The sequence below is a fragment of the Ascaphus truei genome, chromosome 1 (assembly GCF_040206685.1).
Source record: "Ascaphus truei isolate aAscTru1 chromosome 1, aAscTru1.hap1, whole genome shotgun sequence".
Lineage (NCBI taxonomy): Eukaryota > Metazoa > Chordata > Amphibia > Anura > Ascaphidae > Ascaphus > Ascaphus truei.
Window position 1 is genome coordinate 6,705,109 of NC_134483.1, and position 23,084 is coordinate 6,728,192.

Consider the following 23,084-nt stretch of genomic DNA (forward strand, 5'->3'; position numbering starts at 1 on the left):
ATACCCAGCAGTAGTGAGAGGGACATTCCCTGCAGCTTTATACCCAGCAGTAGTGAGAGGGACATTCCCTGCAGTTTTATACCCAGCAGTAGTGAGAGGGACATTCCCTGCAGTTTTATACCCAGCAGTAGTGAGAGGGACATTCCCTGCAGCTTTATACCCAGCAGTAGTGAGAGGGACATTCCCTGCAGCTTTATACCCAGCAGTAGTGAGAGGGACATTCCCTGCAGCTTTATACCCAGCAGTAGTGAGAGGGACATTCCCTGCAGTTTTATACCCAGCAGTAGTGAGAAGGACATTCCCTGCAGCTTTATACCCAGCAGTAGTGAGAGGGACATTCCCTGCAGCTTTATACCCAGCAGTAGTGAGAGGGACATTCCCTACAGTTTTATACCCAGCAGTAGTGAGAGGGACATTCCCTGCAGCTTTATACCCAGCAGTAGTGAGAGGGACATTCCCTGCAGCTTTATACCCAGCAGTAGTGAGAGGGACATTCCCTGCAGCTTTATACCCAGCAGTAGTGAGAGGGACATTCCCTGCAGCTTTATACCCAGCAGTAGTGAGAGGGACATTCCCTACAGCTTTATACCCAGCAGTAGTGAGAGGGACATTCCCTACAGTTTTATACCCAGCAGTAGTGAGAGGGACATTCCCTGCAGCTTTATACCCAGCAGTAGTGAGAGGGACATTCCCTGCAGCTTTATACCCAGCAGTAGTGAGAGGGACATTCCCTGCAGCTTTATACCCAGCAGTAGTGAGAGGGGACATTCCCTACAGCTTTATACCCAGCAGTAGTGAGAGGGACATTCCCTACAGTTTTATACCCAGCAGTAGTGAGAGGGACATTCCCTGCAGTTTTATACCCAGCAGTAGTGAGAGGGACATTCCCTGCAGCTTTATACCCAGCAGTAGTGAGAGGGACATTCCCTGCAGTTTTATACCCAGCAGTAGTGAGAGGGACATTCCCTGCAGCTTTATACCCAGCAGTAGTGAGAGGGACATTCCCTGCAGCTTTATACCCAGCAGTAGTGAGAGGGACATTCCCTGCAGCTTTATACCCAGCAGTAGTGAGAGGGACATTCCCTGCAGTTTTATACCCAGCAGTAGTGAGGGACATTCCCTGCAGCTTTATACCCAGCAGTAGTGAGACGGGACATTCCCTGCAGTTTTATACCCAGCAGTAGTGAGAGGGACATTCCCTGCAGCTTTATACCCAGCACTAGTGAGAGGGACATTCCCTGCAGCTTTATACCCAGCAGTAGTGAGAGGGACATTCCCTGCAGCTTTATACCCAGCAGTAGTGAGAGGGACATTCCCTGCAGCTTTATACCCAGCAGTAGTGAGAGGGACATTCCCTACAGCTTTATACCCAGCAGTAGTGAGAGGGACATTCCCTGCAGCTTTATACCCAGCAGTAGTGAGAGGGACATTCCCTACAGCTTTATACCCAGCAGTAGTGAGAGGGACATTCCCTGCAGTTTTATACCCAGCAGTAGTGAGAGGGACATTCCCTGCAGCTTTATACCCAGCAGTAGTGAGAGGGACATTCCCTACAGCTTTATACCCAGCAGTAGTGAGAGGGACATTCCCTGCAGCTTTATACCCAGCAGTAGTGAGAGGGACATTCCCTGCAGTTTTATACCCATCAGTAGTGAGAGGGGACATCCCCTGCAGTTTTATACCCAGCAGTAGTGAGAGGGACATTCCCTGCAGTTTTATACCCAGCAGTAATGAGAGGGACATTCCCTACAGTTTTATATCCAGCAGTAGTGAGAGGGGACATTCCCTGCAGCTTTATACCCAGCAGTAGTGAGAGGGACATTCCCTGCAGTTTTATACCCAGCAGTAGTGAGAGGGACATTCCCTGCAGTTTTATACCAAGCAGTAGTGAGAGGGACATTCCCTGCAGCTTTATACCCAGCAGTAGTGAGAGGGACATTCCCTGCAGTTTTATACCCATCAGTAGTGAGAGGGGACATCCCCTGCAGTTTTATACCCAGCAGTAGTGAGAGGGACATTCCCTGCAGCTTTATACCCAGCAGTAGTGAGAGGGACATTCCCTACAGTTTTATACCCAGCAGTAGTGAGAGGGACATTCCCTACAGTTTTATACCCAGCAGTAGTGAGAGGGACATTCCCTACAGCTTTATACCCAGCAGTAGTGAGAGGGACATTCCCTGCAGCTTTATACCCAGCAGTAGTGAGAGGGACATTCCCTGCAGCTTTATACCCAGCAGTAGTGAGAGGGACATTCCCTGCAGCTTTATACCCAGCAGTAGTGAGAGGGACATTCCCTACAGTTTTATATCCAGCAGTAGTGAGAGGGACATTCCCTACAGCTTTATACCCAGCAGTAGTGAGAGGGGACATTCCCTGCAGCGTTATACCCAGCAGTAGTGAGAGGGACATTCCCTGCAGCTTTATACCCAGCAGTAGTGAGAGGGACATTCCCTGCAGTTTTATACCCAGCAGTAGTGAGAGGGACATTCCCTGCAGCTTTATACCCAGCAGTAGTGAGAGGGATATTCCCTGCAGTTTTATACCCAGCAGTAGTGAGAGGGACATTCCCTGCAGCTTTATACCCAGCAGTAGTGAGAGGGACATTACCTGCAGTTTTATACCCAGCAGTAGTGAGAGGGACATTCCCTGCAGTTTTATACCCTGCAGTAGTGAGAGGGACATTCCCTGCAGTTTTATACCCAGCAGTAGTGAGAGGGACATTCCCTGCAGCTTTATACCCAGCAGTAGTGAGAGGGACATTCCCTGCAGCTTTATACCCAGCAGTAGTGAGAGGGACATTCCCTGCAGTTTTATACCCAGCAGTAGTGAGAGGGACATTCCCTACAGCTTTATACCCAGCAGTAGTGAGAGGGACATTCCCTACAGTTTTATACCCAGCAGTAGTGAGAGGGACATTCCCTGCAGTTTTATACCCAGCAGTAGTGAGAGGGACATTCCCTGCAGTTTTATACCCAGCAGTAGTGAGAGGGACATTCCCTGCAGCTTTATACCCAGCAGTAGTGAGAGGGACATTCCCTGCAGCTTTATACCCAGCAGTAGTGAGAGGGACATTCCCTGCAGCTTTATACCCAGCAGTAGTGAGAGGGGACATTCCCTGCAGCTTTATACCCAGCAGTAGTGAGAGGGACATTCCCTGCAGTGTTATACCCAGCAGTAGTGAGAGGGGACATTCCCTACAGTTTTATACCCAGCAGTAGTGAGAGGGACATTCCCTGCAGCTTTATACCCAGCAGTAGTGAGAGGGACATTCCCTGCAGTTTTATACCCAGCAGTAGTGAGAGGGACATTCCCTGCAGCTTTATACCCAGCAGTAGTGAGAGGGACATTCCCTACAGCTTTATACCCAGCAGTAGTGAGAGGGACATTCCCTGCAGTTTTATACCCAGCAGTAGTGAGAGGGACATTCCCTGCAGTTTTATACCCAGCAGTAGTGAGAGGGACATTCCCTGCAGCTTTATACCCAGCAGTAGTGAGAGGGACATTCCCTGCAGCTTTATACCCAGCAGTAGTGAGAGGGACATTCCCTGCAGCTTTATACCCAGCAGTAGTGAGAGGGACATTCCCTGCAGCTTTATACCCAGCAGTAGTGAGAGGGGACATTCCCTGCAGCTTTATACCCAGCAGTAGTGAGAGGGACATTCCCTGCAGTTTTATACCCAGCAGTAGTGAGAGGGACATTCCCTGCACTTTTATACCCAGCAGTAGTGAGAGGGACATTCCCTGCAGCTTTATACCCAGCAGTAGTGAGAGGGACATTCCCTGCAGCTTTATACCCAGCAGTAGTGAGAGGGACATTCCCTGCAGCTTTATACCCAGCAGTAGTGAGAGGGACATTCCCTGCAGTTTTATACCCAGCAGTAGTGAGAGGGACATACCCTACAGCTTTATACCCAGCAGTAGTGAGAGGGACATTCCCTGCAGTGTTATACCCAGCAGTAGTGAGAGGGACATTCCCTGCAGTTTTATACCCAGCAGTAGTGAGAGGGACATTCCCTGCACTTTTATACCCAGCAGTAGTGAGAGGGACATTCCCTGCAGCTTTATACCCAGCAGTAGTGAGAGGGACATTCCCTGCAGCTTTATACCCAGCAGTAGTGAGAGGGACATTCCCTGCAGCTTTATACCCAGCAGTAGTGAGAGGGACATTCCCTACAGTTTTATACCCAGCAGTAGTGAGAGGGGACATTCCCTGCAGCGTTATACCCAGCAGTAGTGAGAGGGACATTCCCTGCAGCTTTATACCCAGCAGTAGTGAGAGGGACATTCCCTACAGCTTTATACCCAGCAGTAGTGAGAGGGACATTCCCTACAGCTTTATACCCAGCAGTAGTGAAAGGGACATTCCCTGCAGCGTTATACCCAGCAGTAGTGAGAGGGACATTCCCTGCAGTTTTATACCCAGCAGTAGTGAGAGGGACATTCCCTGCAGCTTTATACCCAGCAGTAGTGAGAGGGGACATTCCCTGCAGCTTTATACCCAGCAGTAGTGAGAGGGACATTCCCTGCAGCTTTATACCCAGCAGTAGTGAAAGGGACATTCCCTGCAGCGTTATACCCAGCAGTAGTGAGAGGGACATTCCCTATAGCTTTATACCCAGCAGTAGTGAGAGGGACATTCCCTGCAGCTTTATACCCAGCAGTAGTGAGAGGGACATTCCCTGCAGCTTTATACCCAGCAGTAGTGAGAGGGACTTTCCCTGCAGTTTTATACCCAGCAGTAGTGAGAGGGACATACCCTGCAGTTTTATACCCAGCAGTAGTGAGAGGGGACATTCCCTGCAGCTTTATACCCAGCAGTAGTGAGAGGGGACATTCCCTGCAGCTTTATACCCAGCAGTAGTGAGAGGGACATTCCCTGCAGCTTTATACCCAGCAGTAGTGAGAGGGGACATTCCCTGCAGTTTTATACCCAGCAGTAGTGAGAGGGACATTCCCTGCAGTTTTATACCCAGCAGTAGTGAGAGGGACATTCCCTGCAGCTTTATACCCAGCAGTAGTGAGAGGGACATTCCCTGCAGTTTTATACCCAGCAGTAGTGAGAGGGACATTCCCTGCAGCTTTATACCCAGCAGTAGTGAGAGGGACATTCCCTGCAGCTTTATACCCAGCAGTAGTGAGAGGGGACATTCCCTGCAGCTTTATACCCAGCAGTAGTGAGAGGGGACATCCCCTACAGCTTTATACCCAGCAGTAGTGAGAGGGGACATCCCCTGCAGTTTTATACCCAGCAGTAGTGAGAGGGACATTCCCTGCAGCTTTATACCCAGCAGTAGTGAGAGGGACATTCCCTGCAGCTTTATACCCAGCAGTAGTGAGAGGGACATTCCCTGCAGCTTTATACCCAGCAGTAGTGAGAGGGACATCCCCTGCAGCTTTATACCCAGCAGTAGTGAGAGGGACATTCCCTGCAGCTTTATACCCAGCAGTAGTGAGAGGGACATTCCGTGCAGCTTTATACCCAGCAGTAGTGAGAGGTACATTCCCTGCAGTTTTATACCCAGCAGTAGTGAGAGGGGTCATTCCCTGCAGCTTTATACCCAGCAGTAGTGAGAGGGACATTCCCTGCAGTTTTATACCCAGTAGTAGTGAGAGGGACATTCCCTGCAGCTTTATACCCAGCAGTAGTGAGAGGGACATTCCCTGCAGTGTTATACCCAGCAGTAGTGAGAGGGACATTCCCTGCAGTTTTATACCCAGCAGTAGTGAGAGGGACATTCCCTGCAGTGTTATACCCAGCAGTAGTGAGAGGGACATTCCCTGCAGCTTTATACCCAGCAGTAGTGAGAGGGACATTCCCTGCAGTTTTATACCCAGCAGTAGTGAGAGGGACATTCCCTACAGCTTTATACCCAGCAGTAGTGAGAGGGACATTCCCTGCAGTTTTATACCCAGCAGTAGTGAGAGGGACATTCCCTGCAGTTTTATACCCAGCAGTAGTGAGAGGGACATTCCCTGCAGTGTTATACCCAGCAGTAGTGAGAGGGACATTCCCTGCAGCTTTATACCCAGCAGTAGTGAGAGGGACATTCCCTGCAGCTTTATACCCAGCAGTAGTGAGAGGGACATTCCCTGCAGCTTTATACCCAGCAGTAGTGAGAGGAACATTCCCTGCAGCTTTATACCCAGCAGTAGTGAGAGGGACATTCCCTGCAGTTTTATACCCAGCAGTAGTGAGAGGGACATTCCCTGCAGTTTTATACCCAGCAGTAGTGAGAGGGGACATTCCCTGCAGCTTTATACCCAGCAGTAGTGAGAGGGACATTCCCTGCAGCTTTATACCCAGCAGTAGTGAGAGGGACATTCCCTGCAGTTTTATACCCAGCAGTAGTGAGAGGGACATTCCCTACAGTTTTATACCCAGCAGTAGTGAGAGGGACATTCCCTGCAGTTTTATACCCAGCAGTAGTGAGAGGGACATTCCCTGCAGTTTTATACCCAGCAGTAGTGAGAGGGGACATTCCCTGCAGCTTTATACCCAGCAGTAGTGAGAGGGGACATTCCCTGCAGCTTTATACCCAGCAGTAGTGAGAGGGACATTCCCTGCAGCTTTATACCCAGCAGTAGTGAGACGGGACATTCCCTGCAGCTTTATACCCAGCAGTAGTGAGAGGGACATTCCTTACAGTTTTATACCCAGCAGTAGTGAGAGGGACATTCCTTACAGTTTTATACCCAGCAGTAGTGAGAGGGACATTCCCTGCAGCTTTATACCCAGCAGTAGTGAGAGGGACATTCCCTGCAGTTTTATACCCAGCAGTAGTGAGACGGGACATTCCCTGCAGTTTTATACCCAGCAGTAGTGAGAGGGACATTCCCTGCAGCTTTATACCCAGCAGTAGTGAGAGGGACATTCCCTGCAGCTTTATACCCAGCAGTAGTGAGAGGGGACATTCCCTGCAGTTTTATACCCAGCAGTAGTGAGAGGGACATTCCCTGCAGTTTTATACCCAGCAGTAGTGAGAGGGACATTCCCTGCAGCTTTATACCCAGCAGTAGTGAGAGGGACATTCCCTGCAGTTTTATACCCAGCAGTAGTGAGAGGGACATTCCCAGCAGCTTTATACCCAGCAGTAGTGAGAGGGACATTCCCTGCAGCTTTATACCCAGCAGTAGTGAGAGGGACATTCCCTGCAGCTTTATACCCAGCAGTAGTGAGAGGGACATTCCCTGCAGCTTTATACCCAGCAGTAGTGAGAGGGACATTCCCTGCAGCTTTATACCCAGCAGTAGTGAGAGGGACATTCCCTGCAGCTTTATACCCAGCAGTAGTGAGAGGGACATTCCCTACAGTGTTATACCCAGCAGTAGTGAGAGGGACATTCCCTGCAGTTTTATACCCAGCAGTAGTGAGAGGGACATTCCCTACAGTGTTATACCCAGCAGTAGTGAGAGGGACATTCCCTGCAGTTTTATACCCAGCAGTAGTGAGAGGGACATTCCCTGCAGTTTTATACCCAGCAGTAGTGAGAGGGACATTCCCTGCAGTTTTATACCCAGCAGTAGTGAGAGGGACATTCCCTGCAGTTTTATACCCAGCAGTAGTGAGAGGGACATTCCCTGCAGCTTTATACCCAGCAGTAGTGAGAGGGACATTCCCTGCAGCTTTATACCCAGCAGTAGTGAGAGGGACATTCCCTGCAGCTTTATACCCAGCAGTAGTGAGAGGGACATTCCCTGCAGCTTTATACCCAGCAGTAGTGAGAGGGACATTCCCTACAGTTTTATACCCAGCAGTAGTGAGAGGGACATTCCCTGCAGCTTTATACCCAGCAGTAGTGAGAGGGACATTCCCTGCAGTTTTATAACCAGCAGTAGTGAGAGGGACATTCCCTGCAGCTTTATACCCAGCAGTAGTGAGACGGGACATTCCCTACAGTTTTATACCCAGCAGTAGTGAGACGGGACATTCCCTGCAGCTTTATACCCAGCAGCTTTATACCCAGCAGTAGTGAGAGGGACATTCCCTGCAGCTTTATACCCAGCAGCTTTATACCCAGCAGTAGTGAGAGGGACATTCCCTACAGCTTTATACCCAGCAGTAGTGAGAGGGACATTCCCTGCAGCTTTATACCCAGCAGTAGTGAGAGGGACATTCCCTGCAGCTTTATACCCAGCAGTAGTGAGAGGGACATTCCCTACAGCTTTATACCCAGCAGTAGTGAGATGGACATTCCCTACAGTTTTATACCCAGCAGTAGTGAGAGGGACATTCCCTACAGTTTTATACCCAGCAGTAGTGAGAGGGACATTCCCTGCATTTTTATACCCAGCAGTAGTGAGAGGGACATTCCCTGCAGATTTATACCCAGCAGTAGTGAGAGGGACATTCCCTGCAGCTTTATACCCAGCAGTAGTGAGAGGGACATTCCCTGCAGCTTTATACCCAGCAGTAGTGAGAGGGACATTCCCTGCAGCTTTATACCCAGCAGTAGTGAGAGGGGACATTCCCTGCAGCTTTATACCCAGCAGTAGTGAGAGGGACATTCCCTGCAGCTTTATACCCAGCAGTAGTGAGAGGGACATTCCCTACAGCTTTATACCCAGCAGTAGTGAGAGGGACATTCCCTGCAGTTTTATACCCAGCAGTAGTGAGAGGGGACATTCCCTGCAGCTTTATACCCAGCAGTAGTGAGAGGGACATTCCCTGCAGATTTATACCCAGCAGTAGTGAGAGGGACATTCCCTGCAGCTTTATACCCAGCAGTAGTGAGAGGGACATTCCCTGCAGCTTTATACCCAGCAGTAGTGAGAGGGACATTCCCTGCAGCTTTATACCCAGCAGTAGTGAGAGGGGACATTCCCTGCAGCTTTATACCCAGCAGTAGTGAGAGGGACATTCCCTGCAGCTTTATACCCAGCAGTAGTGAGAGGGACATTCCCTACAGCTTTATACCCAGCAGTAGTGAGAGGGACATTCCCTGCAGTTTTATACCCAGCAGTAGTGAGAGGGGACATTCCCTGCAGCTTTATACCCAGCAGTAGTGAGAGGGACATTCCCTACAGCTTTATACCCAGCAGTAGTGAGAGGGGACATTCCCTGCAGCTTTATACCCAGCAGTAGTGAGAGGGACATTCCCTACAGCTTTATACCCAGCAGTAGTGAGAGGGACATTCCCTGCAGCTTTATACCCAGCAGCTTTATACCCAGCAGTAGTGAGAGGGACATTCCCTACAGCTTTATACCCAGCAGTAGTGAGAGGGACATTCCCTGCAGCTTTATACCCAGCAGTAGTGAGAGGGACATTCCCTGCAGCTTTATACCCAGCAGTAGTGAGAGGGACATTCCCTGCAGCTTTATACCCAGCAGTAGTGAGAGGGACATTCCCTGCAGTTTTATACCCAGCAGTAGTGAGAGGGGACATTCCCTACAGCTTTATACCCAGCAGTAGTGAGAGGGACATTCCCTACAGTTTTATACCCAGCAGTAGTGAGAGGGACATTCCCTGCAGCTTTATACCCAGCAGTAGTGAGAGGGACATTCCCTGCAGTTTTATACCCAGCAGTAGTGAGAGGGACATTCCCTGCAGCTTTATACCCAGCAGTAGTGAGAGGGACATTCCCTGCAGTTTTATACCCAGCAGTAGTGAGAGGGGACATTCCCTACAGCTTTATACCCAGCAGTAGTGAGAGGGACATTCCCTACAGCTTTATACCCAGCAGTAGTGAGAGGGGACATTCCCTACAGCTTTATACCCAGCAGTAGTGAGAGGGACATTCCCTACAGCTTTATACCCAGCAGTAGTGAGAGGGGACATTCCCTGCAGTTTTATACCCAGCAGTAGTGAGAGGGGACATTCCCTACAGCTTTATACCCAGCAGTAGTGAGATGGACATTCCCTACAGTTTTATACCCAGCAGTAGTGAGAGGGGACATTCCCTGCAGTTTTATACCCAGCAGTAGTGAGAGGGACATTCCCTGCAGCTTTATACCCAGCAGTAGTGAGAGGGACATTCCCTGCAGTTTTATACCCAGCAGTAGTGAGAGGGACATTCCCTGCAGTTTTATACCCAGCAGTAGTGAGAGGGACATTCCCTGCAGTTTTATACCCAGCAGTAGTGAGAGGGACATTCCCTGCAGTTTTACACCCAGCAGTAGTGAGATGGACATTCCCTGCAGTTTTATACCCAGCAGTAGTGAGAGGGACATTCCCTACAGTTTTATACCCAGCAGTAGTGAGAGGGACATTCCCTGCAGCTTTATACCCAGCAGTAGTGAGAGGGACATTCCCTGCAGTTTTATACCCAGCAGTAGTGAGAGGGACATTCCCTGCAGTTTTATACCCAGCAGTAGTGAGAGGGACATTCCCTGCAGTTTTATACCCAGCAGTAGTGAGAGGGACATTCCCTGCAGTTTTACACCCAGCAGTAGTGAGATGGACATTCCCTACAGTTTTACACCCAGCAGTAGTGAGAGGGACATTCCCTACAGTTTTATACCCAGCAGTAGTGAGAGGGACATTCCCTGCAGTTTGAAATAACCATTGCTCAGTATGTCCCAGTTACCAGGATGTTTAATGTGTCCTTTGTTTTTCCTGAATTTGACAAGCTTTTCATTTCTTGCAGGTGTGAAAAGTGAAGGACAATTAGAGCAGGAAAATATCAACGTGTTTCTGAAGGTAAAAGCAACATTTCCTCCTCCTGCTTCTGCTTTTACTTTTGTAGCCCTGTTTCCTAGTGAACACAGACCGCTACCATATGCTGTATGACGTGTAGATTCATAGGGCTTAAGCCTCCGCCACGGAGAGCCTGGGGCACGCGTAATAATAGATAATACCTGATACTTGGTGCAGCGCCTCCACCTGCGACAGCTCCCACCAGAGGGGGAGTGGTTCTTCACAGCACACTTATGTACATCAATACACACACAGCAATATAACCAACCAAATGACTTTACTAGCATGAACGGTGTTTGCGTGGTTCTTTCGCATCAACAGGTGTCCCTCCCTAGAGGAGACACTATCTACTGCGTCTCGCAGGACGCTTACTTCCCTCCTTCACCGGGTGATCCCACCCCGTGTCCAGTTCCCCAGTCCAATATAAATCAAGTGAGATACTGAGCCTATATGTGTGACTGCGCAGCCACTGTGTCCTGAATAAGAGGTGATATAGTTGGTGCACTTGTAGTTTACCTGCCGGGCACTCCAGTACCCGGTCCTGCAAGGGTCTTCACAAAGGATCAGTGGGGGCCGAGTTGATGTTGGCCATAGGCGTCCGGGGCGATCCCACACAGACGCGCGGCAGCACGGTAGCAGGGTCTGAGCACAGACCTCCTGCTGGATAGGCAATGTCTCTGTTAGCGATCACGTAACACAGTAAGGGAACCGGAACCTGTCTGGGGCCAGTCCCTATCTTTGTTCCACACTACTGGGGCTCAGGGCCTAACTGGGCCTGGGGTATAAGGCCTAGGTAGGGGCTGAATGCCTCCCTACACCGGAGCTCCGTCTCCTTCCTCCTCCCGCAAGCTCTGAACAACGTGCACGCCCTTCTACCCCTTTTGCTCCCTTCCTAACGCCTGATTGGTTCTTGCGCGTCACGGGGTTCCGCTGGGTTGCTGGGACTTGTAGTTCCCTGGGCTCCCTCCCTATCAGAGCTCTCCTCCTTCGCGGGCTTTCGCAACTATGCCCGCGCATGCGCAACCTCCTGCCCCGCCGGTCCTGCGCCTGCGCCATCCTTCAACATGGCGGCGCCCTCTACGCGGAAGATCCATATCCATATATCGGAGCGTTCCCTGCACTGCGGCAATCTCCCACCCCACAACAACAACAATGGCGGCTGAGGGTAGCCCGGCTACATCCTGCCCCCTGTGGATTCCAACGTTCCCGCTTGGATGATACCTTTCAACTGGTACAACGTTTATATAATGGAAAATGCATAACATACGACATTCTCACCATTCTAAATAAGATTGTACATTTCACTAAACATCACTATCACCGACTTTACTCGATAGCAAGCCCACTGCTGAGCCTCATAGTGGGGTGCCCCAAACTGATCATATGTCATCCTCATTGGAGGTTGCCCATTCCTTTGGCTTTGCCTTAACTGTTGCTCGGTCACTCCCTCGGGAGAATGACTATCTTGGTCTTGCGGCTCAAGTTCTTCCCTTGTGGAGATTACAGTCTCTATATGATCATTACTCGGTAAAAAGCATGGACTCTGCGGATCCAATGTCGAATTTTCCGGAGCGACCCCATGGGGCGTGTGCTCCCCAAGCCCTTTACCCATAGCTCCACCGGGAGATGCTCTCTGTTGAGGGCCCCTTTGAGAGGTTTCCTCTTGTGGATCTTCCTGAAGAACTGTGTTACCGGTCTCCGGATCGTTCCCTCCCAGTGTCATCTCGCCATCCAATGAGGATGCAGGCCATTCCACATCTCCCTCCTCGACTTGTGGGATAGGGAGCAAGTGATTTCGGTGCCATGTCTTCACCCGACCCTCCGAGTCCTTAATACGATAGACCGGAAGACCAGGCATCTGTGAGGCTACCTCGTACACTCCCTCTCTCCATCGGTCAGCCAATTTATGTTTCCCAGGTACTCCCAGATTACGGAGAAGCACGGCGTCTCCCGGCTTAATGTCTCTATGTTTGACTTTATGATCATAACGCCGTTTGTTTCCTGCGTTCAGCTTCTCTGTAGATTTCTCTGCCTGCAGGTTGGCCCGTTGCAAGTTCTCTTGTAGTCTCTGTACATATCGGAAGTGGGTGGCATTATGCACCCCATCAGTGGAGACTTTCAAACGTATGTCCACAGGCAGTCGGGCTTCTCTACCAAACATCAGAAAGTATGGGGAAAACCCGGTGGAATCGTGTCGAGTGCAATTGTAAGCGTGCACTAATGTTTTTCACATGGCGGCTCCACTCAGCTTTTTCTACTTCCGTTAACGTGCCCAGCATGTCCAGTAACGTGCGGTTGAATCGTTCGGGCAGTGCATCCCCTTCCGGGTGATAGGGAGTGGTTCGGGATTTACTGATGTGCAAGATTTTTAGTAGTTCTCTTATCAATTTGCTTTCGAAGTCTCGACCCTGATCGGAATGTAGTCGTTGGGGAAGTCCGTAATGCATGAAGTACTTTTCCCAGAGCACCTTGGCAACCGTGATGGCTTTTTGGTCTTTCGTCGGGAAGGCCTGGGCGTATCTAGTGTAGTGGTCCGTGATGACCAGCACATTGCCGATGCCTCAGCTATCTGGTTCGATACATAGGAAGTCCATGCATACTAAGTCCATGGGCCCTGTGCTCTTTAAGTGGTCCATTGGGGCGGCCCTGGTGGGCAATGTCTTCCGCTGGATGCACCGCACACACCGCCGACAGTGATGCTCTACTGCTTCTCTCATTTTCGGCCAGAAGAACCGATCCCTCACCAATCCAAAAGTCTTGTCGACACCCAGATGACCATGCTCGTCGTGTAGTGACCTTAGCACCAAATACTGTAATATTTTAGGTAGTACTAGTTGCCTCCTATTCGGATGGTTATGGTACTCTACAACTCGGTATAGCAAATTGTCCCGTATTTCGAATTTATCGGCTTCTCGCATCAGTATACCTCCCACGTCGCCAGGATCATGTCTGAGGAGGGCAGGTCGGTTTTGCCGGATAGCATAGCGAATTGCTCCCACTACCGGATCTCGTTCTTGGTAGCGCACCATATCTTTCCAGGCTATGATCTTGTCAGGGGTAACGTGCATACCACTGGGGTCCCGATATGCTTCCGGAATAGCGTTGGATGCGCATCCTAGAGTCGGCCACCCTTAACTCAGAGAACGTCACTTGATCATTGACTATGGCGGCGGTACAACACAGGGCCCTCATCCCGGGCCCCGGAATTTCTTCCCATTGGTCGTCATCGGGGGTTGCGGCCAGCCCCGGTCGTCTAGACAATGCATCAGCCCCAATGTTCAAGGGACCTGGTTTATATTTCAGGGTGAAGTTGTAGTTGAAGAGGGCGGCCAGCCAGCGGTGTCCGGCAGCATTGAGTTTGGCTGAGGTTATGATATAGGTGAGCGGATTGTTGTCAGTACGCACCTCGAACGATATCCCGTAAAGGTAATCATGAAGTTTGTCCACGATGGCCCACTTGAGGGCCAAGAACTCAAGCTTGTGCACTGGGTAATTCTGCTCACTGATTGTAAGGCTGCGGCTGATATAGGCTACGGGTCGTAACCCTTCTGGATACTTTTGATGTAACACCGCCCCTAATCCGCCTAGGCTAGCATCCACATGTAGTATATACGGTTGTTCGGGGTCGGCATAGGCAAACACGGTGGCTGCTGTCAAACTCTGCTTCAAGTCCACAAAGGCTTGCTCGCACTCTGCCGTCCATTTGTCCCCGAAGGGCTGTCGGGCAGGCGTGGCCTTCCGGCCTGTGTCTTCAGGATATATTTTGAGAAGACAGTTTAGGGCTTTGTCCCGTTGGGAATATCCCTCCACAAACCGGCGGTAGTATCCGCAGAATCCCAGGAACAACCGCAACTCCGCCACATTGTCAGGTCGGGCCCAACGTACGATGGCTTCTATTTTGGCGGGATCAGTGGCAATCCCTTCCGTGGACACTATGTGCCCCACGTAAATCACAGATGTCCTACAGAATCGGCATTTATCCAGGGAGAGCTTGAGTCCTTCTTGAGCTAATCGGTCCAGCACCTTCAGGAGCCGGGCCTCGTGTTCTTCTAGGGTTTGCCCGAAGACTATGATGTCGTCCAATACACTAGGCACTCTCAGAGGATTCAAGTCACCTAAGGTCTTCTCCATTAGCCGCTGGAAGGTGGCGGGGGCACCACATATACCTTGGGGCATGCGGGTGAATTGGTAGAACCCCAGTGGACAAATGGACGCCATTTTCTCTTGGTCATCGGGGCTCATGGGTACCTGGTAGTAGCCAGACCGGAGGTCCAGCACACTGAACCATTTTCTTCCATGGAGGGCGTTCAGGATTTCCTCTATGCGGGGAAGATTATACTGGTCCGGCACCGTCCGATTGTTCAGTGTCCGGTAATCTACACACAGCCTCACAATCCCATTCTTCTTTCTCACCACTACTATGGGGGACGCATAAGGGCTTCGTGACTCCGTGACGATTCCGGCTTCTTCCATCTCTTGAAAAACGGTCCGTACATCATCTACGTCTCTAGGAGCGAGCCGGCGGGAACGTTCCCTGAACGGTTTTGTATCACTCATCCGAATAGTGTGTTGGGCACTGCAGCTGCACCCCACATCCATCTCCCCGGTAGAGAATACTTCTCATCTCTCTTCCAGCTGAACTCGCAGCCTCTCCTTCCATGTCTCTGGCAATCCGGACGAGCCAAAGTCGAAGTCCAGCTGCGCGCCGGAGCGCTCCACTTGGGTAGCATTGACTTGCACTGCCTCATCTACCGAGCTGACGGGATAAATTCTCCCTATTCTCTGTCCCGCGTCGATGGCCATGGGGAATGGAGACAGATTCTGGACCATCACATAAATCCGGCAGGGAATGGCGGCCGGCCAATCCCGGAATTCAGGTACCAGCCGGTATCCTCGGCTGACGTCTTCTTCTGGCGTGCTTTCTAGGGAAAAGAGCTGCTCCGCGTCTACCCGTTCAGCGTAGGCGCACCAGGCGGGCATCCACGGTATCTCCCCTGGTAAGAGTCTGGTCAGACCCGCTCGGCTGCAGAACAACAGTCCATAGTCCTCCGAGGGTGTCGAAGGGGGGTCCGATTCATCTGAACAAGCTGCAGTTGAAGACTGGACATGGGCAACTCATTGGTTTCTTGTAGACAGGCCCGGATGACGGCTTGCACAATGTCCGCATTAGTGCCTAGAATGATCGAGTACTTAGGTGGGTCTTTGGGTTCCGGACACACCAGAGCGTCCACATTCATGGGGTGAGACTTTCCGGTATTGAGCTGCTGTATTTCCAGGGCCACGGTCACTATGCCGTCGATGGGGTAGTCTTCATTGCTTAGCCCTCTTACTTTGATATGCTCGGCCGACTTCAGTGGCCGCTTCTGGAGGTGTTGATCATAGAACCCTCGGATATATGATGGTCACTTGAGATCCTCTGGCCGCGTAAACACCGCATACCATGGCATTAGGTGTGAACTTCTTGGGTGAGGGGCTCCGGTGGCGGGACTCCCCCATTCGGCAATAATAGGAGATATGCCCCTTCTTTCCGCACTTGTAGCAGGACATATCCCTTGGTGGAATGCGGCGATTATACGGAGGCGAGGTTCGTCCGGCGTACTTCGGCCGCTCAGGGCCGGGTTTATCCGGGGGATCTTCCTTTTTCTCAGTACCCCCTTTGGGTTTGGAGCTGCTGGCTGCTTTCTGGGGGGAATGGAGCATTAGATGCATTTTGTGCTCTTTGACTTGCTGTAACAGTTTGATAAACGAGGGGGGAGGTCCTCGAGTGAGGTTATCGTGGATCATGTTCGCGATTGGGTGGCTAGGACTGGATCCCCGTAGGTATTGTTTGCGGAGGTATTCGTCCATCTGTGAGGCTGTAACGTACTTATGGTGTAGCAAGGGACCTAATGAAATTTGCACACGGTGGATGTAGGCAGATAAGTCTTCTCCATCTTTTTGGTTGATGGCATAATATTTGGCCCACAAGGCCTCATCATCCTTGGTCGCGCTGTAGGCCTCTACTAGGAATTCGATCATCATCCGAGAGGTCATATTGGGATACTGCTCTCGGTGAAAACTGATCAGGGTGGACGCCGGGGGTCTCAAGCACTCCATGAGGCGTTGACGTTTCACTATGTCCGTGCATGACCATTCTTCCATCACCCCCCGAGTGTGCTCTTTCCATGGGTCAATCCCATCTTCACCCGTGGGTACGGACAGAGTCCCAGAGAAGGCCTTCAATTTCCGGTAATTCTGGGAATGCGTGGCCAGGGTGAGAGCTTCTACTAACGGAGGTAAACTGGGTGGGGTGGTTAGCTGGCCTACCTTATCATTGAGTTTCTGTAGAATGTAACTACGCAAACCCGCTTCTTCTGATACTCTAGGCCCTGGATAGCTAAATCCTGACTGACAGCTGCTCGCTTCACTAGCTGGGTAGGGAGCGGAGGTGAGGGTAGGGCAGTCGTCACCCAGTCCCTCCAAAGGGGGGTCTCGGAGTGGATAGAAAGGGGCTTCCGCCGGGCGGGGAGTTGGGAAGCTGCAGGTATTGAGGGACTGCGGGTTCGAGTACTACTAGATCTCGGCGGCAATCTACTAGCAAGGTATTCCACTTAGCGTCTTGGTCTATGAGAACATCTACCAGGCGGGCTTTGGCAAAGCCAGGTAGTTGTCGTAGGGCCGTTTGCAATGTGTCTAATGGTAGTGCCATAGGTACTTGTATCACAGCCACCACGCGGCAGGCGGGCGTTTGCATTTGCCACGCCGTCGCGCACTCTATGACGCGAGGGAAGGGCCATGGTGGCGGTAGGTGTTTAGTCGAGGGGCACCCCAGGTCTAAGATCTCAGCAGCGCCTCCAAATGTAGCCCTGTTTCCTAGTGAACACAGATCCCTACCATATGCTAAATGACCTGTAGGCTCACAGGACCTAAGCCTCCGCCACGGAGAGCCTGGGGAATGCGTAATAATAGATAATACCTGGAACTTGGTGCCACGCCTCCACCTGCGACAGCTTCCGCCAGAGGGGGAGTGGTTCTTCGCAGGACACTTATGTACATCAATACACACACAGCAATATAAACAACCAAATGACTTTACTAGCATGAACGGGGTTGCGTGGTTCTCTCGCATCAACAGGTGTCCCTCCCTAGAGGAGACACTATCTACTGCGTCTCGCAGGACGCTCACTTCCCTCCTTCACCGGGTGATCCCACCCCGTGTCCAGTTCCCAGTCCAATATATTCCCGCCCCCACCCTCAAGTGAGATACTAGGCCTATATGTGTGACTGCACAGCCACTGTGTCCTGAATAAGAGGTGATATAGTTGGTGCACTTGTAGTTTACCTGCCGGGCACTCCAGTACCCGGTCCTGCAAGGGTCTTCACAAAGGATCAGTGGGGGCTGAATTGACGTCGGCCATAGGCGTCCGGGGCGATCCCACCCAGATGCGCGGCAGCACGGTAGCAGGGTCTGAGCCCAGACCTCCTGCTGGATAGGCAATGTCTCTGTTAGCGATCACGTAAAACAGTAAGGGAACCGGAACCTATCTAGGGCCAGTCCCTATCTCTGCTCCACACTACTGGGGCTCAGGGCCTAACTGGGCCTGGGGTATAAGGCCTAGGTAGGGGCTGAATGCCTCCCTACACCGGAGCTCCGTCTCCTTCCTCCTCCCGCAAGCTCTGAACAACGTGCGCGCCCTTCGACCCCTTTTGCTCCCTTCCTAACGCCTGATTGGTTCTTGCGCGTCAGGGGGTTCCGCGGGGTTGCTGGGACTTGTAGTTCCCTGGGCTCCCTCCCTATCAGAGCTCTCCTCCTTCGCGGGCTTTCGCAACTATGCCCGTGCATGCGCAACCTCCTGCCCCGCCGGTCCTGCGCCTGCGCCAACCTTCAACATGGCGGCGCCCTCTACGCGGAACCTCCATATATCGGAGCGTTCCCTGCACTGCGGCAATCTCCCACCCCACAACAACAACAATGGCGGCTGAGGGGAGCCCAGCTACATCTTATTTCCCCGGTTTCTCCTTTTTATTCTAATTTATCTGTATCTGTGCTACTTTTTCTTCTGTGAAGGGGTTTACATACCAGAGGGATCATGGGCTTTAGGAGCTGCGGGTAACTGCTGCGCTGCAAGGAATCCCAAAAGCTCAGTCAGCTGAAAATGCTTTAAGGTGATTGCAAAGCTTTATAAGATGGTGCTTTAGGGGTCAATTCTATATGTGCCAAAGCGTTAGTTTGAGCCGATAATCCCAATTCAAAACATGTAGAATTGACCCCTTAGCCTTTACCCCAGTCCTCTTATAAGGGGGTATTTGATGTAGGAAGGGTGTTTCCTAGCTCAGGGAGCTATATGACAATGTGAGAGCTGCCTGCGTGCTTTGTAAGTATTGTGTCTATACCGTAGTTTGGTGCTTTCGGAAATAGGTTTCACCCAAGCAGATAGTTGGGAAGTCTTTTCTTTCGACTTTATTTTTATACATGAGCTTCTACAGACCTCCGCTCTCAAACACAAAAGTCACCTACACCAAATCCGCAATCCACATGAATCCATGTACAGTATACCCTTCAGATGTACAGTATACCCTTCAGATGTACAGTATACCCTTCAGATGTACAGTATACCCTTCAGATGTACAGTATACCCTTCAGATGTACAGTATACCCTTCAGATGTACAGTATATCCTCTAGATGTACAGTATACCCTTCAGATATACAATATACCCTTCAGCTGTACAGTATACCCTTCAGCTATACAGTAAACCTTTTATATGTACAGTATACCCTTTATATGTACAGTATACCCTTCAGATGTACAGTATACCCTTTATATGTACAGTATACCCTTCAGATGTACAGTATACCCTTCAGATGTACAGTATACCCTTCAGATGTACAGTATACCCTTCAGATGTGCAGTATACCCTTCAGATGTGCAGTATACCCGTTAGATGTACAGTATACCCTTCAGATGTGCAGTATACCCTTCAGATGTGCAGTATACCCTTTATATGTACAGTATACCCTTTATATGTACAGTATACCCTTCAGATGTGCAGTATACCCTTCAGATGTGCAGTATACCCTTTATATGTACAGTATACCCTTTATATGTACAGTATACTCTTTAGATGTGCAGTATACCCTTTAGATGTACAGTATTCCCTTTATATGTACATTAGAAGAAGGTTTAGATTACCCGGCAGTGACGTGAGCTGGTGGAAGATCATTCCCCTCACTCAATGCTCTTCATTTTCTGCCCACTCTGCTAATACTTACATTGATCACTCATACTTTACAGAGTCAAACTCCAATGTAAGACACATGCTACGTTCATCCTTGAAGGGCATACAGTACTCCTAACATTAATAGCGTAACCCATGCTGATTAACCTCCCAGCCCCTCAGACTGTTACTTGTGTCTCCACGCCTCACGTTTTTGGATTGTATGCTCCTTTGGACAGAAACTTCCTTCCTATTGTCAAGTTTCTCTTCATTTATATAGAGTCTTTATTAGAGATGTGTGAACTTTTTGAATCAGTTCCCAAACCTGGGGAAATTTGCAGTTTGAAGTTTACAGGGAGTTGTGAGAGAATTATATACATCCCAAAACACACATCTACACAAAACATGGAGAGGTACATGTGAGGTACATGTGAGATACATGTGAGGTCACCTGTGCAATAATCCTATGGGCATATTATTACATTAGCTTTTTTCCTAGGTATTGCTGTTGTGCCCACAGGTAGTCACTGGGCACACAGCTATATAGGACACACTCTCTCTAGTCAATGGGTACACAGCTATATAGGACACACTCTCTCCGGTCAATGGGTACACAGCTATATAGGACACACTCTCTCCGGTCAATGGTCACACAGCTATATAGGACACACTCTCTCCGGTCAATGGTCACACAGCTATATAGGACACACTCTCTCCAGTCAATGGTCACACAGTTATATAGGACACACTCTCTTTGGTCAATGGGAACACAGCTATATAGGACACACTCTCTCCAGTCAATGGTCCCACAGCTATATAGGACACACTCTCTCCAGTCAATGGTCCCACAGCTATATAGGACACACTCTCTTCGGTCAATGGGAACACAGCTATATAGGACACACTCTCTCCTATCAATGGGCACACAGCTATATAGGACTCTCTCCAGTCAATGGGCACACAGCTATATAGGACACTCTCCAGTCAATGGTCACACAGCTATATAGGATACACTCTCTCCAGTCAACGGTCACACAGCTATATAGGATACACTCTCTTCTGTCAATGCGTACTCTGCTACTTTCTTTCTTTTTCTTTCTCATTTTATTATAAAAAGATTAGTGGAAATAATAAATAAAACAAAATGTTTTTTCAGAAAGCCAAAGGCAGCAAAATCTCGGAGACAGAATTAGCAGAGGAGGATCATCAGACAACCTACGGAAATCAAGAACAGCTGCCGGTGTGCACACACTGTCTCTAGTCAATGGGCACACAGCTATATAGGACACTGTCTCTAGTCAATGGGCACACAGCTATATAGGATACACTGTCACTAGTCAATGGGCACACAGCTATATAGGACACTGTCTCCCTAGTCAATGGGCACACAGCTATATAGGACACACTGTCTCTAGTCAATGGGCACACAGCTATATAGGACACTCTCTCCCTAGTCAATGGGTACACAGCTATATAGGACACACTGTCTCTATGGAATGGGTACACACTCTCCAGTCAATGGGCACACAGCTATATAGGACACTCTCTCCCTAGTCAATGGGTACACAGCTATATAGGACACACTGTCTCCAGTCAATGGGTACACAGCTATATAGGACACCCTCTCTCCAGTCAATGGGTACACAGCTATATAGGACACACTGTCTCTAGTCAATGGGTACACAGCTATATAGGAAACCCTCTCTCCAGTCAATGGGTACACAGCTATATAGGAAAACCTCTGTCCTGTCAATGGGTACACAGCTATATAGGACACTCTCTCTCCAGTCAATGAGCACACATCTATATAGGACACACTCTCTCCAGTCAATGGGTACACATCTATATAGGACACACTCTCTCCAGTCAATGGGTACACATCTATATAGGACACACTCTCTCTAGTCAATGCGTATACAGTTATATAGGACACACTCTCTCGAGTCAATGGGTACACAGCTATATAGGACACACTCTCTCCAGTCAATGGGTACTCTGCAATATAGGACACACTCTCTCCTGGCAATGGGTACACAGCTATATAGCACACACTGTCTCTAGTCAATGGGTACTCTGCTATATAGGACACACTCTCTCCAGTCAATGGGCACACAGCTATATAGGACATACTGTACTCTCTTCTGTCGATGCGTACTCTGCTACTTTAATCTTTTTCTAATAAAATGAGAGAAGAAGAAAGAGTGGAAATAATAAATAAAACAAAATGTATTTTCAGAAAGCCAAAGGCAGCAAAATCCCGAAGACAAAATTAGCAGAGGAGGATCATCAGACAATCTACGAAAATCCAGAACAGCTGCTGAGTTGCAATTTATACAGACAACCATTTAAAGTGGTGTAATCGTACTATGTACTGTAACTGAACGAGACCTGCAGTAGTGATCCCATTTACCACCGGCAAAAGATAGCTTTCAAATGTATGCAATACCTCCGACCGCCCCTATTTCACATTAGTCTCTCACACATACATACATACATATATATTGTATTGTATTGTATGTCTTTATTTATATAGCGCCATTAATGTACATAGCGCTTCACAGCAGTAATACACGTGGTAATCCAATAAATAACAGATAATATAAATAACAGATCATGGGAATAAGTGCTTTAGACATTAAGGAAGAGGAGTCCCTGCTCCGAGGAGCTTACAGTCTAATTGGTAGGTAGGGAGAACGTACAGAGACAGTAGGAGGGAGTTCTGGTAAGTGCATCTGCAGGGAACCAAGCTTTATGTGCCATGTGTTCAGAATAGCCACAGTCCTATTCATATGCTTCTTTAAGCAAGTGTGTCTTAAGGTGGGTCTTAAAGGTGGATAGAGAGGGTGCTAGTCGGGTACTGAGGGGAAGGGCATTCCAGAGGTGAGGGGCAGTCAATAAAAAAGGTTTAAGGCGGGAGAGGGCTTTAGATACAAAGGGGGTAGAAAGAAGACATCCTTGAGAAGAACGCAAGAGTCTGGATGGTGCATAACGAGAAATTAGGGCTGAGATGTAAGGAGGGGCAGAAGAGTGTAAAGCTTTAAAAGTGAGGAGAAGAATGGAGTGTGAGATGCGGGATTTGATCGGAAGCCAGGAGAGGGATTTCATGAGGGGAGATGCTGAGACAGATCTAGGAAAGAGTAGAGTGATTCTGGCAGCAGCGTTAAGGATAGATTGTAGGGGAGACATGTGAGAGGCAGGAAGGCCGGACAGCAGGAGGTTACAGTAATCAAGACGGGAGAGAATGAAGGCCTGAG

General features: G+C 49.7%; 1 protein-coding gene across 1 annotated transcript in view; it reads left to right on the forward strand.

Moving 5' to 3' along the window:
* LOC142462825 (uncharacterized) overlaps positions 1 to 22,704 on the forward strand; it is a 130,428-nt gene extending 107,724 nt beyond the window's left edge. Inside the window, exons 9-11 of the mRNA XM_075586333.1 lie at positions 10,585 to 10,637; positions 20,987 to 21,070; positions 22,067 to 22,704. Of these exons, the coding sequence (XP_075442448.1) occupies positions 10,585 to 10,637; positions 20,987 to 21,070; positions 22,067 to 22,189 (260 nt within the window). The 3' untranslated portion in view covers positions 22,190 to 22,704. The remainder of the gene's footprint in view (positions 1 to 10,584; positions 10,638 to 20,986; positions 21,071 to 22,066) is intronic.
* Positions 22,705 to 23,084: the final 380 nt, after the last annotated feature.